Below are 19,439 nucleotides of genomic sequence, written 5' to 3' on the forward strand. Positions count from 1 at the left end.
AAGCATATAATATTTTTGGGTGCAAAATGCTTCCAAACATATTATATGGTCACATAATAACATATTGTTTTTTGGAAGACAACATTATTGAATTTGGATGCAAAAATACAAAATGTTTGGAACTTAGACTACCCAAACATATATTGTTTAGACCAATATGCTTTCAAACATATTATATATTGGAAGAGATCAAACATATAAATATTTGGGCAATGCCCAAAAATATATATGCTTGAAGCAAAATATGTTTGGGAGTATATGTTACAGAAGCGATTTTTTGTGAGCGTGTAGAAATCGTGGTCGATCTGAGTTTTTATATTTCCATACGTGTTCCAGACCAATTTGGACCAAGTTTTAAGCAACCTATATGCCAATAATACTGCGAACAAAACGAACGCCACTAAAAAAATCGTACTGTGTTTCCTTCAAAAATCCAGTCTGTTCAGAACATTCAACTACCAAACCAATATATTGTTGATTGGTACCTATAACATAGGTATACTTATAGGTACCACACCTGCGACAAACATCAGGGCCTCTAGAATACAATATCTGTATCCAATTAAAAATTAAAGAAAAGTCTATATTTACAAGTAAATATCTAAATAATCGAAAAATATCTAAAGGATAATCGCTCTGCCATCCTTTTTTTATTGTGGGTCCCAAGGGACCTTATCACGCTGGTATGCTTTCCCCTTTTCAGCAAAAAAAAAAACTGCTGTTTTAGCACAATTTTTTTGCTGATATAAATAATATTTTTTTGAGTGTATCTACACTGATAGAAAAAGGTTCGTTATATCAACGAAATGTGTCATTAAAATTGAGTCAACGAAAAATATTCATTAATAGAACGAAATTTTTCATTATTGCGATGAATTTTCTGTTAAAGGTGGGTATTAAGTTCGAGTTTAGGCGCTAAAATCGTAATTTTTTCACGATTACTTTTCTTTAATACTCCATTTCAAGGAATACAAACTTTGTGAAAATTTGCTTTGGGATATTCCCCATCAAGTTATAATGAAATCTGTATAATTTTACGACTTTTTTTACTGATTTAGTTTTCACTTTAGTGAAAATTAGCGGCTAAACTCGAACTTAATGCTCACCTTAAACAATGAAACGTTTCGTACTATTACCGAAAATTTGCATTGGCTTAATGAAAACTTTTCGTTGTATAAATGAAAACCTGTCGTTGGCTTAATATTAATGAAATTTTCTTTGTGTGTAATAGACTTACCATAACAATAGTTTGGAATATAAAAATTAAATCCTATACCTGACGATACGATTTACTTTTATTGCTGCATTGGGTTGGGTTGGATAGGTGCAAAGCGAAACTCGTACATGTAAATGAATTTATATTATTTATTTTTGACGAAGTTTTATTTCGACACATTCGATTAATAATTTCGTTTGTTTTTTGTTTTGATATATAGACATAAGAATATAGAGTTAGTCATAGATACATACAATAGATTATAATTTGGGAAAAAATAAAAAAACAAATAGAATAATTGGACATGTTGTGTATATATTGTATATATGAGTTAATATTTTTTGTTTAGCAAATATTCCTTTTGTTATATACTCTCTGGCAAAGATTTTATTCTATTGTACATAAATCAGAGGGTACGGGACAAAGCGGAAACCCAATCTAGAGGTATTTGAAAAATACGTTGAAATTCTCTCAGTTAGTTTTACTTGACACCTTACATGATCTCCGTCGTCTCCGCTTTTGTTGATGTTTCACGATATTGTATATGCGTATTTTTGTATAATTCAAAAACTAAAAGGAAGTGAATGGTTTGTTTCGTTTGTTTGTTTGTTAGTCTAACTTATTGAACTACAAAGGTGTATTTGTATATATAGAGTAATTATTTAGAGTTACTTAATACTATGTTTAATAAATACGCAATAATGGAAAATTCACTTTCGTTTTGTTTTTTATTCTTATTATTTGTTAAATTGTTATTTTTACATGCGACTACCCAGCTTAGATGTTAGTTCTTGTTTAATTGATTTCTTAAAACTTCTTAGTTTCACCATTGAGCTTTGTTATTTGCTTCTTAATTTCGTTTATTAATCTAGGGTTCTTTTGCAACGATTTGTTGAAAAATTCGTTTATAATAGTAAATTACTTACAATTAGTTTGTATACATTAAAAAATACAAATAAATATTTTCACGTTTGCTTCGGCAATGTGCGAGAGAGTCGTCAACTATGCCGAATTCTCTGAGGGGATCGAGAGGGATCTGTCAGTCATATGTCTGTAGGAGTTTGTCAATATTGCAGTGTTTGTTGTCGGTTTTGAGGATTGCTAATTTACAAAACGGATGGAATTGATTTTTAGATGTTGCAACACATATATAAGAATGAAATCGGTAACGGATTTCCCATAGTTAATTAATGTAGAGTTGTTCGCGTAAGCATGGTGATGATGGAACTTCGTGTGTTGGATTGTGTTCGTCCGTTTGTGTCAAATTGTCACTGTTATCAATAATTGGGTAAAGGATTCAAAATTTGCGTACTATGTTATGTTGTTTTTAATGAATGAGTGAAATGTATAAGTGAAAATAGTGCGCATAGAATTGACACTTGGAAGGAAGATTGAAAAAGAATTGTATTAGATTTCGTTGTCGTTAATGGCTGTGCTACGTGTCAGTGAGCTCGAGTGATTGAGTGTATGTTCTGCCTGGGTAGCTGGCACATTAGTATGGCTTATATGAGTGATGTTGTATTTAGTTAGTTTGTATATATGTATGTAGTAAGTGTTAGATAATTTATTTATTTTAGTAGTAGTTAATATAGTATATACGTATGTATGTATGTGTTTAATTTTATGTTTATGGTATGTTAGTCACAAAACAATATGCTTTTATGCACTTCTTATCCAGTATATTCGATTCGATGTACATGTGTATGTATGTATGTGGTAGTGACTTATAATATAACATGATTATATGAATGTTGGTCTTGCGAACAGAGAGATATATGAATACGAAAATATTTTGTTAGACAGGAATTGAGACACATAGTGAACAGTTGGGAGTGAATGTATGTGAGCTTTCTTAGAGCAGTGTTTTAACGAAGGATAACAACGACAGTGGCAACAAGAACAAGTATGATGGGGTATTCAATTGCGAAATGAGAAACAATCGAATACCCTTGTTGTACTACCAGTGCATGAGGCGCAACTGGTCAAGTATGCGTTGCTTAAAGAACGTACCGAGCATACCGAATACGGTAGATATCGCCGCAATACCCATCATGGCCTGCATGATGCAGTGTATGCCCGATAGATCTTCATCGTTTTGTTTTTGTCGATGCCGTTGGCGATGATGGCGACGTTCTTCGTACTCGCGCAATCTTTGTAATCTCTCAAGCTCTTCATCAAAGTGTGGTATGATTGCCAAATTAACAACTTCGGTTTTAGATAAAATTTCTTCATTTGCAATTTCAGAAGCCTGGTTATTGTCATTGTTTGAATTTTGAAGATTTGTATTGAGTACTGATTTAGCTTGCTGGTCTCTGTGGCGGGTGCGTTCATCAAGCATAGTATTGTCCCGACTGAAGTCAAAGTCAAAGTTTCGAGAACGCGCCGACGTTGGGTAGTCCGCTAAGTTGACTTTTGTCAAGAAATGTAAAGTTGTTGTATCAGAATTTTCCACGTGGAATCCATTTATTGGACGAGAAGATTGCTCGGTTGTAGTTGTGGAGGTATCTTTAACGCGGAATTGCTTAAATTGATTTTTCTTAATGCCAAGTACTTCGGACAAAGGTCTATTTATCATTGGCAAAACAGAATCGGTTGGTCTTATTATAAAAGATCCTGTCGTGGGTGCAGTTTCTGGTGCTGGGAGTATGGCGGCTTGCTCTTCATTCGTTGTGGCTTTGCTAGCCGTTGGATTTTTAGGTATGTGATCGTGAGAAGAGTTGAATCTAATATCATCGTCATCATCATCCGTATCTGAGTTTTGTTCGGAGTCATCATATTCACCACTGCTGGTATCTGCATTAGCATTTAACTTTTTTTCTGTATTGGAATCGGCATTTTTGTTGAACTTGTGGGTTGTTAGATTTCTTATGGGCTCATATTTTGAGTTTTCGGAATCTCCACGATAAAGCAGGGCAACCTTGCCATCGGGTGTTAAGACCGGTGTAATTTTCGGATGAGAAGACGCCAAACGATGACTGCTCTCTGGGTCCGGCGATAGGGCGTCAAAATCGGTAAAAGCGGTAGATTTTTTTTCTGAATTGTCTTGTGGTTTTTCTTCACCATTAACTGGCGTTTGTTGATAAACTATACCAACTTTTCCTAGTGGTGTAGAGATTATTTTAATGGCGTCATTAGTATTTTTTCGGAAATAACGACTAGTAGACTTCCGCTTCGAATTGAAGAACCCATCGCTATCTTCATCGTCATCGCTGTCGTCATCATTATCTTCATCATCGTTAGCAAAATTACCGCTGCTTTCTCGCAAATCAACTTCCGATTCACCCTCGTTTAAATGACCGCTTTGCGGTTTTTGGTGTTTTCGTCTGTATTTATTTACGTAGTCAAATCTAAATCTATCATTTTGTATCTCTTTATATGAGTTTTTTGATGATCTGCCGAAACTTCCGCTACCTTCTTCATTAATAAATCCTTGATCCTGGTCTGCGCTAGTACGCGATCGTACTTCTTTCGGCCGTTCTACGGCAATGGCAATACGCTCGTCGTCCTCGTCATAACCCATGTCCTCTTCTTCTTCAGCGTCGGTAGTAGCGGATGACTGAACCAGACCCTTAGCCTCGGGCAATAATTCGGGCTCGTCGCTGTCATCTGCATCATCGTTGACATCTTCGTCGATATCGTCGTCGTCCTCATCATCGTAAAAGTCAGTACTAGGATTTAATTGCATTTGTTCGCTGTCATCGGTCAAGTCTTCAGTCTCATATTCGCTCATGTAATCACCGTCCGTTTTCGTGTCCTCTCCTTGACTTTTTGTGTTATTAAAAGCTTTATTGTTTTCGTCCTCCTTTTTATGTGATGTCTCCCCAATTCTTTCAATATATTGATTGAATAGTTTCTCTGTTACCCTAATATTATCGTCTAACGTATTATTACTATTACTATGATAACTATTTATACTTCTATAATAATTATTACTACTATTTAAAATGGTGACATTTGTGTGTTCTAAATTTGTAACTAAGCTGCTGTTGTATAATTGGGTAGTCGCATCTTTCAGTCAGTAGCACTTCTTAGTGCACCCGCATTTTCTTACGATATCTAAGTTTTTAATATATTTTCTATTGTTGCTGCATATCATCCGTACCTGTAATTAGAATTTTTAAATGCATTGAAATAGGTAACGAATGTTTATTTTCTTCTTCATACCTTGCGCCTTCGCACGATTTTCGCCGCACAGCATTGATTTCCACAACCACCAACACATTTGGCGTATTTCAAGGGCTGTCTCGATCGGCAGTCATTTTCTGTATAGTATTCCCGTACTTGTTCCTTTCGACAAGTTGATGCAACTGAAATACAAAATAGTAATAAAGCCAAAATAAAAATATGCCGTTCCCCATTTGTGTAAAACAAGTTGTTGATTATAAATAGAATTCGACATGAACTATGATATGGTTGATCCTTGTAACTTCATCACCAATTTCTAAATGTATGTAGAAGACAATTTGTGTTAATTTATTTGCATGCAGCTGGTGACCTTTAATATCTAGGCAGACAGGGTTTTAATAGATATATGCCAACGAGATGAGATATGTAAATAGATGGGTGCCATAAATTGTGTTCTTTTGTTACTCTAGCGTTTGTATAATACTCAGAAAAAATTTAGAGTTTTCGAGTTTGTGAAAATTTGGAAAGGTCGTCTTAATTTCAAAAGTCGCCTTTCCGATTTAACCGGATAATTTTACACATTCATATTCACCATATGTTTGTTTTCTTTTCGTTAAAAGTCCATTGGCCAATTTTAGCCATCATCGAAGATTTTGAGATTTTGAGTCAAAATTCATTTGGAGGAATTTGCCAATTACAAAACGGAGACTTCGACTTTTTTGGTTGCTAGTTTCTGCTGGATATTTCTTCCTTTTGTAATTTGATTTTAAGGAATGACTTTAACAGTCCAGAACATATTTAAATATATTTTATTGATTATAAACATTTTATTTCACTGTTTCTGTTACTTTGGTTTTTATTAAGTATTTCTGTTTGACTTCATGATGATTATTCGTGATTTTCTAGTATTTCACCGTATGTATGAATGAATATGATTTTGACCATATCTTCATTGGTGACAACATAATTTTCGTGAGCGTGATACCTGTTCGTGAGTATCTATACTCTATTAATCACGGTTCGTGAAAATAAGGGAGCATTAGAGAACTACGATAACCAAAAATTAATAAAATATATTTGGGACAGTCTAATCTAACCTATGTCTTCCATATCTCACATATTTTTCTTAAAAGTGATTATAGAAAACGCGATGAAGTTTTAAGACTAATCTTCGATATGGATTCAGATTTGGGAATTGTTAGTAATGCGTGAGAAAATGAATGATTAATACCGGTGTTTGTTGGGGGCTCAGTCGTGGTGCCCTCACCTTGATCACAGTAACGTCCTTTTTGGCCATGTTTGCATTTGCATTGGTAACCATCTCTCGAACTAGAGTTTGGTACACACCGACTTCCACGACGACATTTATTGTTTTCACAGGGATCCACCTATCAATAAAAAAATATCGTCGAACATATTATCAAATAATTTAACGGAGCAATTAAAACATACCTCTTTACTAATGTGAGGAGTTTCATCCATGAAATCTCGTTCATCATCTTCAGCGTTCTCCCCTTCTAAGAGAGCACATCCTGGTGTGATTTTTTGTTGTCGTGCAGCATTTTCAAAATCGACTAGTTTGTGGTTAATCCACACCTCTCTCATACATCCCTTGAAACTTGTAAGGTTACGAAGTTGCCAGTTTTTATAAGCTTGTTGAGCTGGTTCTGGTGGAAGACCACCCAAATAGAGTGGTGTTGTTAGCTTCAAATATTCGTTGGAACCATCGTTGATAATGGATCTAGCTAAACCGCGATCCACTCTCAGGGTAAAATTCTTCTTGATAGACAAAAGTTCAACTGAATGGTACTTGCTGTCGGCTACCATCTCAAAACTGTACATTGTCGACACAGGATAATTACCAACATCATAGCTAACACGTATTCTACCATTAAAAAGTTCCACGGCCCAATGAGCATCCTGCCCATCATACATAAGGATTCCGTTCTGCTCTGACGTGCTAAACACGATAGTCACATTAGCGTCCGGCTTAGTACGCAGTGGTTCCATTTCGACGTAGGAGTTATTGTGCACGAAACTGATACTCGTCAGATACTCACACCACTTTCCAGTATATCCCGGATGACATTTGCACAAATAATCGGAGCCCGAAGGATTTGGTTGGAAACAAACACCATGCTTACATTCGTGATTTTGACATGGCGATGTTTGTGGGTACATCATAGATACCATATTGTGACCCTCACAGTATTTGCCAGTGAAATCGTCGGGACACATACAAATATAGTCATTAATACCATCGACGCAAGTTCCTCCATTTTGACAAATATGGTTTTGACAATCATCGATATTGTCAGTACAATTTATTCCATGGAATCCTGGCATACATTCACACGTGTAGTGTGAAAAATGGTCCTGGCATTTGGCGCCATTCGTACAGGGATTGAATTCAGAACTGCAAAATTTAATTTTTGTATCACAATACTCGCCTGAAAAAAGAATGAAAGCCAGTCATCTATAGTATAACACTCGAAGAAATTTTGAAAATACCTGTGAAACCTGGTTGGCACTCGCAAGTATACGATTCGATGCCATCAACACAAGTTGCATTGTTCTGACATTTGATTTCACCTAAACAGTCATCGATATTCGTTTCACAACGAGCTCCGGTATATCCTGGTGAACATTGGCAACTAAACCGACCTTCTTCAAGTACAGTACATGTTGCATTATTTCGACAAGGATTTCCATAGCAAGCGTCTATCATGAATTCACAGTGCTTTCCATGGTAACCAGGTTGACACAGACACTTGTAGTCTCGCTGAGGAAGCGACACACATTTTGCTTTGTTCTGACAGGGGTATGTGAAGCATGCATCACATTTGGCCAATATCTCGTTACTGACTTTGGTTTTACAAACAAAATTGTGCGACGGAGTTGAAAGAACTAATTTATCTTTCATATGTTCCGGTTCCGAACACCTCGCTATACCCGGTTCAACGTAGTCAAGTTTGATCCAATCGGAAAACCATTTCAGGGTGCAGTCACAGTATAGTGGATTACTTCCTAGGGCTCTGCAAAGCGAAACGGTTATCAATACAAATTATAAAACTTTTCTCTTCGACTTTCGGTTGCTATCTTACATGTGGGTTAAAGATTTTAGATCTTCAAATGAGCCCTCCGGCATCATAGATATTTGATTCCCGTGCAAAGATAATACTCTCAAATTATTCAAACCAGCTAGAGCATGACGTTGCAAACACTGCAGATTGTTGTACGATATTATTCTGTAAATAATGAATGAATCAACAACCCAATCTGTCAAATACGTTTACTCTACTTACAATGTGGACAATTTTGTTAGATTTGCAAATGTGTAATCCGATAACACAGTTATTTTATTATTGCTCAAATCCCTGTATTCAAATGGATATTATGAAATTCTAAAATATTGAATGTGCAAGTTCATACTTACAGCCTTGAAAGTGATTTTAGGTGACGAATACGGTCGTGGTGCACCATATCTATTTCATTGGACTCCAAGTATAGCTCAGATGTTTCACTTGGAATTCCACGGGGTATTTCCGTCAAATTGTTTCGAGAACAGCGCACAACAGTTCCAGTACAAGTGCACATTGGGGGACAGTAGTCATCACCCAAACATCCGTCATTGTTTTCGGAAGTGCATTTGAATTCGTTATGGGGTAAATCTTTAATTTGTACATCACGAACTTTCGCCGGAATGGCACAACGAGCAGCACCTCCCGATAGGATTCTTTTGCGTAGCCAGTCAGAAAACCACGCCAAGTGACAATTGCAATTAAAAGGGTTTGAAGCCAGATTTCTGAAACGGTTCGTAATATAAATATTTAGATTAAATGGAATCAATAAAATACATTTCGTGCCCACATAACAGCATTTGTGGGAAGCTTGCGAACAGTTTCTCCAAAGGCAACAAAGGAAATATTCTTTACTTTGCATCGTTATTAGTAATGAAAAGTTGATCCATTACGACAATCCCAAGCGAAAAAAATCATATGGTTACACCGGCCACGTCTTGGCATGGAATAAGTCTTATGATTTGTATTTGTGAGGTGTACTAAGAACTACTGCAACCGATAGAAAATATCACAGGAGCTTTGTATCGAACTCAATTGATGCGTTTGAGCCGATCATTGCATTATAAACGACCACAATATTTGGAAAGGTACAATAGGGTGGATTTGCAGCACGAAAACGCATGTTTCAAATCCCGTAAAAATTATTTGGAAACACTAGAATGAGGAGACATGCTCCACCCGTCGTATAGCCCAGACATTGCTCCCTTTGATTACCACTTGTTCCGATCGATGACGTATGACCTGGCTGATTAGCATATTCCTTCTAATGAAGAAGGCAAAAATTGTGTCGATTCGTCGATTGAGTCATATTTGTTGGCCGAGTCAAGAGGTACAACTTTGCTAAAGACTACAAAAAAAAGCACAGCAGTTTTCGAGCTATGACCATGCGAAAATTGCAAAAAGCGCTCAAAACCGAAAAATTTTTAGAGGCTCATAAAAACCAACTTTGATCCAAAGCTTTATTTCTACATTATTCTTTATTTCTTTTCCTTACGCTCTCTCCCTTTCTCTTAGATCAGAATCTTTTAGCATATACATGTATACACGAAATTTGTCAATGAATATTCAGTCAATGAATTTGTACACGGACAAAAAAGACTGGTTTTCATATGTTTCGGTGTAAAAATTATATGTTTAGAACTTAAATTTTTAGCACATTATTTTTAAATGCTATATGCTTACATTGTGTTCATGAACTAGTATAACATGTTTGGGACATAATTTAGAAATTTCGTATAAACATATATATGTTTAGGAACGTCAGGGAGCGAGAAAGAATAGAGAAAAAGATAAAGACTGAGACAATTAGACCAACACAGTGAGTGAATCAAATGCGAGCAAATTGTGCCCTACTTGAGAGACATATTTTATTGTGGATAAATGTGCTTCCATTCATTTTCCGTATGTGTCATTCATTTTCCGTATGTATGTGCCAAATGAGCGAGGCACCCCAAAAATTTTAAATGTTGAAGTCTAACTATTAGAATTAAACGAGTCGGGTTACGACTAAGCCGATATTTTCTGACCAAGAACTAGTAATAAGATTAAGCATTACAAATTCATGAACAGATTTGTTTGAAAAATAAAAAGGGAATTGACTATTTGAGCCTTAAAAAAGATATGCTTAGGGTGAAACATAATATGTTTGCACAGAACAAACAATTTTTGTTTTAAAAACTTTGAAAATATATATGCTTGTTTGGCAGCATATGTTACAGAGACGATTTTCATAGGTAGGGCTTAGTGGTGGTTGGTCGATGTTGGGATTGTATGCAAGGCGGGCATACTAACACCACTGTGGCTCCCGTGAGAAAAATAATTTTTGACGAATATCATAACATTTTAGATGGTGACAATTTTCTTTTAATTCAAAAAAAAAAAATCTTGTCATCAATACCATAACATTTCAGATGAGGACAATGTGTTTCTTAGATCTATGTTCACGGGTGAACATGGTTACGGTGGAAATTTTACATGGTCGTCATTCCATTATTTTGCTCTTCGAATATGATCGTGATAACCGTGCTTCTTCTCTGCGTGAGGGGCAATGGTGGTGCTTATATTTTATTTCAATGGAGATATGAAGTTTTTTTGTAACGACAGGCGTGGTGATTCCCTGCTCCAAGAGTATTGAAACCAGTGCCATATATTAAGAATATATGGGGCCGCAATTAGTTCAAGGCATGATATTGGTGTGATTGTGTGCATCTCTCAAACTTTCCAACTAAATTCAATGAAGAAAGTGATATGCTGGTGGTGCGATTGCCATGGGGGGTTGTAATTTCGGTCTTTGTATGTATTCCATGCATGCTATAAAAATGTTTTACTCAGTAGTTTGACTATTCATATTGGCGACCTAATGCATGGAGATAGCAAAAAGACGTCGTCGTTTTCCACATAACAATTTAGTTAAAAATCACACGGAGCAATCGAACAAAACCCATTAACCTCAATTTAATTCGATCAGAGTACACGTTTAAGTAGTTGCAATTAAGTAAGACCTCCTAACCAATTCCCCCGACAAACACACACCCTTCAAGTCGTAGGAGTTTTCCTGGTTTTACCACTTCAAATGAAAGTGATGATAAACACATGAACATCCATTTTCCAAACATGCTCATATAAAATAAATGGATGCTTGTGCACACATCCGCATGTACATTTTATTTTTGCTGATGTGTTTGAATAAGTGCTTGTACTTACAGTGAGGTGAGCGACGTTAGAAATTCAAAGGATCCCGGCATTACACACGAAATTTGATTGTCGTATAGATTTCTGTTGAGAGAAGCACAATGGATACATTAGTAGCATGTAATTAGATTAATTGGGTATACCATGAGGAACACTTACAGAGTTTTTAATTGATGTAAACCCAAAAACATTTTGTTGGAGATCTCTTTGATTTTGTTCTCGGCCAGTTGTAGGTCCTGTATGTGCGAGGCACCCTCAAAGGCGTTTGCCTCAATTCCGCTGATTTGATTTCGTCTCATGTCCAATTTAATAAGGTGCGGCAGCCGACCGAACAGACCATCCGAAGTGATACGACCCAATTCATTGTCGTTCAACAATCTATACATTTCGAAGAAAACCGTAAGTTCCAATTAGAATTATAAATGGAGAATTACTTACAATTCGGTGGTGTGTAAGGGTATGTCACGCGGAATTTCCTTAAGGTTTCGACCAGAGCAATCCACTACCGAACCGTCACATTGGCAAAGAGCAGGACAGTCCGTATTCAAACGACATTCTCCAGAAAGTTTCATTCGCATTTCGTCCCAAGAACCTGAGAGTCGACAAGAAAGTTAAAGATTTGTATTACTCATTGAAAGACAGATTGGCTTATATTCCATATGGGCAAGTGTGAAACAATGCATGTCTGCCACATTTAGAAAGTTGAAATTATGTTATTGATGATAAACAAATCGAATAACAACTCACACTTGAATTTCTCCTCCCGTAATGTCTCGATACGTCGACGATGCATCCGCTTAGGAGATTCGCACCGAGCACCACTTGTTTCGATGGGGTTTTTGTGTAAGTAGTCGGCCAACCATCTTAGATTACAATCACAAATAAAAGGATTCTTTGCCAGATGCCTGTGGGTGAACGATAAGATGATACTCTTTAAGTGGAATGTTAAGTGTTATTTTGTAGCATATTCTTCGCTTTCTTAAAAGAGAATAACGGCAACAACACCGATAAAATAAAAGAAATAAAAAAAATACAAATTGTACGAGAATCGAAATTCTATACATTGCCATAAATTAGCGTAGCCCTCGCCTAAAAACTCGTAAGAAATATTAAATACACTCAAAAAAAAGTGCATTCGAAAATACTTTTCCTTAAAAAAATAAATTTTAGACTCGGAAGTTAATCAAAATGCAATCAGAAACAACGAATAGCTGGAATACATTCTTTCAAACATCCAGTACATTCATTTCACATCAGTTCTTCAAATGTTATCCTACTTTAATATTTCGCATTTCACTCGAAAACACTGAAAAAATGCGATAAAAAATACTTTCAGATCCAGAAAATATAGTTTATTCACCCTGAGAAAGAATATCTAATATCTAAACAATGTTTCGAGAGCAAAATGTTATTGTTGGATGGGGAACATGTAACATGGTTGCCGGAACCATTATATCTTTTCAAAAATTATGTTATTGATTTTGGCAACCATGTATATGTTTGCCGAGAAAACAACATTTTTGCGACAAAAATGTTCCATGGTCACCCTCAAAAAATAACATTTTGCTCTAGTATTCATATTCCTTCTCTAAGCAATTTTCAGCATTTTTACTATCAATGCACTCTGTGACTTTCTAAATTGTCGCGAACAGTTTTCAAAGTGAAGTTCTATTTCCCGCTTTGCTGCTTATGAAGAAGAAAAACGTTTTTCTATTTTTGTTTCAAAAACCAGGATCTGCTCTATATTTGATTCCGAAAAGAAGACAAATGTCATAACTTTCTTTACCACATAACCAAAAATTTACACTTGAATATCTAAAATATTTAAAACAAAATTACGAAATTATTGTTCAAAATTGAACACAAAAGGGCAAAATGCGGGAAGACAAAAAACCGATTCAATTTTCGTTATGATGCTTGGTTCAGGGTGAACTTTTGTTCAAATCCTTGTCGATGATCCTTCTCTAGACCAATTGGAAAATTTTAGCTGCGATAGTTATGCAACTTTTCGAAATCAGCAGGATTTAACTATATCAAAACGAGGACGTCAGAGCGTTCTCAAAAAGAATATTGATTACAACCCAGCAACAATTCTTATTACCCGGTAATCTTGTAGGTAATCCTACTTAAAAAGTAATAACCACTTATTAATTGGCATCGATCCGGATTACATTTACATACGCATGTCCTAGGAGGAAAAATACTTCACCCCAGGCATACCTTCGGTCATGAAATAATTAGTGTATAATATGTAATCAGTTATTCGTAGTTTACATCTCGAAAATAAAAACCGATTCTAATGGACCAATGCTGTAAGATGAACACTACTTGAATAGGAACTCATAAAGTAAATTAACGCTTTTCTAACAACTAGGTTTTGAAAATTATGTATAATTGTATACACATACGTTGCGTACAAGTATAGTTTTTTAATCATATAAAACCTAGTTTTCTACGCTGAAACAAAGCTTGTCCGGTTTCAAAGATTTTGCCTATACACTAATGATTTTGGTATTGATTCCGAGCCAAAGAAACGGACAATTGTAGTAAGGACACATGTAAGATATAATTCTCTTTTAAATTCTGAATAGTTCATACTAGGAGACGAATTTGAACTTTTTCGTTTCTTTTTTCAAACAAAATTTTATTTCATGTAAAAATACCATTTTCAAGTCGAATCACTTAGGTTAGGTTATGTGGCAGCCCGATGTATCAGGCTCACTTAGACTATTCAGTCCATTGTGATACCACAGTGGTGAACATCTCTCTTATCACTGAGTGCTGCCCGATTCCATGTTAAGCTCAATGACAGGGGACCTCATTTTTATAGCCGAGTCCGAACGGCGTTCCACATTCCAGTGAAACCACTTAGAGAAGCTTTGAAACCCTCAGAAATGTCACCAGCATTACTGAGGTGGGATAATCCACCGCCGAAAAACTTTTTGGTGTTCGGTCGTAGCAGGAATCGAACCCACGGCGGGCATGCTAACCATTGCACCACGGTGGCTCGAATCACTTAACTGCAAGGTCAAAATAACTTCAATAAAAAGTTTATCGGTATATCAGAGAAATGCTTCTTCTATGCTAAGCAAAACTCACATTCGTATTTTAAGAAAAAAAATCTTTGGACTCATGACATTAATTTTTTCAGCTATTGTTGTGAAAATAATGAAATGATCATAACAAAATTTGGTCCATTACATATACATATGCATAAACGCCAGAATTTCAGCATTAAACGCAAATTAATGTCATGACTAAACTACAAAACTCACTAAACAACCATATAATATAGCAAAGTCATCCATTTAAAACACCATTATTATGAAATACTTGGAAAATCTTCAGAATTACTGTTACATTATATATTGGTTTTAATTTTTTTAAGTAAATCAATTATGTTGATATTTATCCTTAATTATGTAATGATGTTTTCAATTTTATTAAGTCATTATCCGTCAATTGCATTACATATTAAGAGCAATCATCACAAATTACTGAGAAGTAATTACTGATTTACTACTGGTAATGCAAATTGTAATGAGTTGTGGTTACCTAGTTTTTGCTGGCAATTCAGTTAACTAAAATATATATTAAACAATCAACAATGCACTGAACCCCAATCAAGCAATACACAAACCACTGAATCAAATAAACTGTCTGAAATTCCAGATATCGTTAGCTTAATGTGTAAAGGTGCTAAGTCAACCTTTTACAAAAAAAATGGATTAAGATGCAGATCGACAGATAATTCAAAAATACATAGTTTACCATAAAAAATATATTAAATATCTGTTTTTATTTCTGTTTGGTAATGATGGGTAAAAGTGCTAAGTCAGCACCTGTTAAAATACACGTGCTAAATCAAATTTAAGTTGAGGCTTTGTTAAAAAATTTAATAGCAATTGTTTGTGTGCGATATTGATAGCATTTATGGATTTACAATTTTTAGAAAATAGCATTTACAATTTTTAGAAAATAGGTTTATTTCACAATTTATTAAGTTTTTTGCCTCTCCTGTAAAATTTCAAAAATTTGACTTAGCACTTTTACACATTAAGCTAACGATATGCTGAAAAATTTAACCTTGCTTATGCAACAAATGTCAACTCTGCTTACGAATATAAGCACAAAACTTACCTTGCAACCCTGAGCAATAATATTAACAATGGATTATCTGAAAATAATATTCTGGAATGCAAATGTCCTTGCCCAGCATACATTGAAAAAAAAAAAAACTTTTATATAACAAAGTGGATATTTTACTTATATCTGAAACGCATTTTACTGATAAGCACCATTTTTCCATTCCAAAATACAATTTTTACCATACTATGCACCCTAGTGGGAGGCGAGTGGTGGATCCGGAATCCTTATCAAAGAAACAATTAAGCATTATCCTGAACGCAATTACAGGGTCCTGTTACTATATATTCGGTATATAGTCCACCAGGATACACTTAGAAACTCTTGGAAATAGGTTTCTAGCATGTGGTGACTATAATGCGAAGCATACCGTTTGGGGGTCACGTCTCACGACGCCCAAAGGCAGACAATTGTATTTGGCAATCAAAGAGCTTAGATTAGAGACAATTTCTCCATATTCACCGACCTATTGGCCTACTGATTTAAATAAATTGCCTGATTTGATAGACTTCTTCATTTCAAAGGGTATCCCGATTGAATCTGTAAAATGTGAATGTAGCGAAGACTTGTCTTCAGATCACTCCCCAGTTTTCTTAACCTTGCATACACAACGAATCGAAAAAGATCATAAATGCAAACTTCATACTAAGAAAACTAACTGGCATTACTTTAAATATCAAGTCAGCAAAACTTAAATAAGAAACTCCCTCTAAAACAGAGCTTCCCAACCCAATTTGCTTCGCGCCCCCCAAAAAATGTATCAATTTCGTTACGCCTCCAACCTAAAACAAATTTTGTTTACCCAAACAAACAGGAATAAACATTAACAAAAGCTGAAAATATGATTAACAATAACTAATTAAATAATTAAAAATAAAAATGTTTATGAATATTAATATAAAAGAGTTTATCAACACAGGTGAGTACTATGTTCGTGTTTTTCACCAAAACACTAAATTAAAAGTGCAAACATATATATGAAGATGATAACATTTTTATCAAGTCTCTTCAAATTATGGATGGAAAATATCCAATGTATTGATTGCGAACCATTTAATATATCGAAATTAATTGATTAAAAAAAGTAACCGTGAAAATAAGCTGGTTTTCAGCTTGAAAACTGAACCTAGTACTCAGCTTTAGTGGAAAATTTGGCAATTGTTTCAACATGACGGCAGTTTGAACATGAAGGCAAGGCAGATATTTTGATTTTATGTCTAAAAGTGACGAAAATGGATTCAAAATTTTTAAAATGTGTGAATACAAAAGTGGGTAGTGGTTCTGTATTTTAGCAAGAAATTTAGTCGTTGTAAATAAAGTGAACGACTAATAATGGAAACTTATAGGAAGAATGAACTACCACGCACGAAAATTGAACTAAATTTTATTCCACATTTTCAGATTTCCACAAAGCGTTGTTAAAACCAGGAAATTTTAATGCCATGTTGTACTTTTTAACTGCAGTTCACGAAATTACATCATATCATAGAAGAAAAAATGAACTAAAAGTAAAGAAGAAAATCATTGGCGCCAAATCATGACCATTTTAACCATATACGAGTAGTAGTTGGACCTGTAGTGGACCTGTCCTCTTTACAATCTTTATAAATGACTTACCCTTTGTGATTAAAAATGCACATGTATTAATGTATGCTGATGATGTCAAAATCTTCTATTCATTTAATGACCCTATTGACCAAACTCTATTACAGTCTGATCTTGACAATTTCTTAGTGTGGTGTGATATAAATTTGATGAAATTAAATATCTCAAAGTGTAAGCATATGTCATTTTATAGAGTTAAACGCATTGATACTACACGGTTGAAAAAGACTGTTTTTCATATGTTTGGCTATAAACATTATATGTTTGGAAAACAAATTTTTAAACACAATATTTTTGAGTGCAAGCATATAATGTTCATAAACTAGCATAACATGTTTGGGACATATATGTTAATATGTTAGAACATATTATGTTTGGGACATAAAATGTTTGTAAATATAATATGCTTGAATGCAAACATATATTAATTTAGAAATAGCCTATTAACATATATGTGTTTAGTAGCTTGGAGCGCTATTTAACAGGGAGCGATATTGAATTAAGTTGGTGGTTGTTGCTTGTTATTACAAAATTAACATTTTATTTTTCCTTGGGCAATTGATCAGCTACTTCTTTGATCCTTACAAACTGTGTGGTCCGCTGTTCGAATCCCCGTCCGGCAAAAGGTAAAATAAAATAAAAAAAAATTGAATAATTTCTTCTACAATGTTTGTATTACAGAAAAAGGTGCTAAGAACTAAAAACTCTCGTGGAAGTGAGAAAGATGTCGGGGAATATACAATTGGGCAGAAACAAAATTTTGAGCATTCAGGTTGAAAACCTATGTTGTTAGCACCTATATTACCTGTTTATTTTCATAATTCATTTTGATTGTAAATATATAAATAAATAAATAAAATTTTGAGCACAATATTGTTTTGGAGAACTTTTTTTAAGCATATAATATTTTTGGGTGCAAAATGCTTCCAAACATATTATATGGTCACATAATAACATATTGTTTTTTGGAAGACAACATTATTGAATTTGGATGCAAAAATACAAAATGTTTGGAACTTAGACTACCCAAACATATATTGTTTAGACCAATATGCTTTCAAACATATTATATATTGGAAGAGATCAAACATATAAATGTTTGGGCAATACCCAAAAATGTATATGCTTGAAGCAAAATATGTTTGGGAGTATATGTTACAGAAGCGATTTTTTGTGAGCGTGTAGTTACTTTCTTTACAGTCGTGAACTTGATAGGGTTGAGACTTTTCTTGATCTTGGTATTCTTTTAGATAATAGATTAAATTTTAAACAACATTTAACTATGATGATTAATAAAGCATACAGCTCGCTTGGTTTCATGAAGAGATGGTGTAAAGAATTTGATGATCACTGTGTCACTAAAAGTCTGTACATTTCTCTTGTTCGTACTACCCTAGAATATGGCTCAGTTATATGGGACCCTGTTTATAAAATATATTCGGATAAAATTGAATCAGTTCAAAAACAATTCCTTATTTTTTGCCTGAGAAAACGAGGATGGACATATCTTACACTACCTTCATAAAAATATAGACTTGAACAAATTAAACTTCCGTCATTAATTAGTCGAAGAAAAATGTTAAATATCACGTTTATTATGAATATTATACATGGGAAAATTATTTCGAGTTTTATTTTGAGTCGTATTAGTCTAACTGTACCTCTTAGACCAACAAGGAACTTCCGTTTATTAAGTATAACTTACTTCCAAAGAGAGTTTGCAAATAATGATTCTCTTCGCCACCTATGTGATGATTTTAATAAGTATTATCATATTATTAATCTTTCTGAGGATAGAAATATGCTAAAACGTAAAATGATTCTTTATTTGAATGAATGAATGATAATTTATAATATACTTCCCATTTTTTTTTATTGTTGTATATATGTTATGTAGTATTATTATTAGTCTGTAAGGATATTGTATCTATAGACTTAAATAAAAAAAAAAAAAAAAAAAAAAAAAAAAAAAAAAAAAACAGGAAATTTTAATGCCATGTTGTACTTTTTAACTGCAGTTCACGAAATTACATCATATCATAGAAGAAAAAATGAACTAAAAGTAAAGAAGAAAA

At 34.4% G+C, this 19,439-nt stretch overlaps 1 protein-coding gene across 1 annotated transcript in view; it reads right to left on the reverse strand.

Annotated features, from left to right (window-relative positions):
• Positions 1 to 1,347: 1,347 nt before the first annotated feature.
• sli (slit guidance ligand) overlaps positions 1,348 to 19,439 on the reverse strand; it is a 183,202-nt gene continuing 165,110 nt past the window's right edge. Inside the window, 12 exon segments of the mRNA XM_075313673.1 lie at positions 1,348 to 5,318; positions 5,381 to 5,523; positions 6,573 to 6,729; positions 6,794 to 7,791; positions 7,853 to 8,376; positions 8,446 to 8,589; positions 8,647 to 8,718; positions 8,778 to 9,146; positions 11,626 to 11,697; positions 11,773 to 11,991; positions 12,052 to 12,205; positions 12,361 to 12,518. Of these exon segments, the coding sequence (XP_075169788.1) occupies positions 3,174 to 5,318; positions 5,381 to 5,523; positions 6,573 to 6,729; positions 6,794 to 7,791; positions 7,853 to 8,376; positions 8,446 to 8,589; positions 8,647 to 8,718; positions 8,778 to 9,146; positions 11,626 to 11,697; positions 11,773 to 11,991; positions 12,052 to 12,205; positions 12,361 to 12,518 (5,155 nt within the window). The 3' untranslated portion in view covers positions 1,348 to 3,173.

The sequence above is a fragment of the Haematobia irritans genome, chromosome 5 (assembly GCF_050003625.1).
Source record: "Haematobia irritans isolate KBUSLIRL chromosome 5, ASM5000362v1, whole genome shotgun sequence".
Taxonomy (NCBI): domain Eukaryota; kingdom Metazoa; phylum Arthropoda; class Insecta; order Diptera; family Muscidae; genus Haematobia; species Haematobia irritans.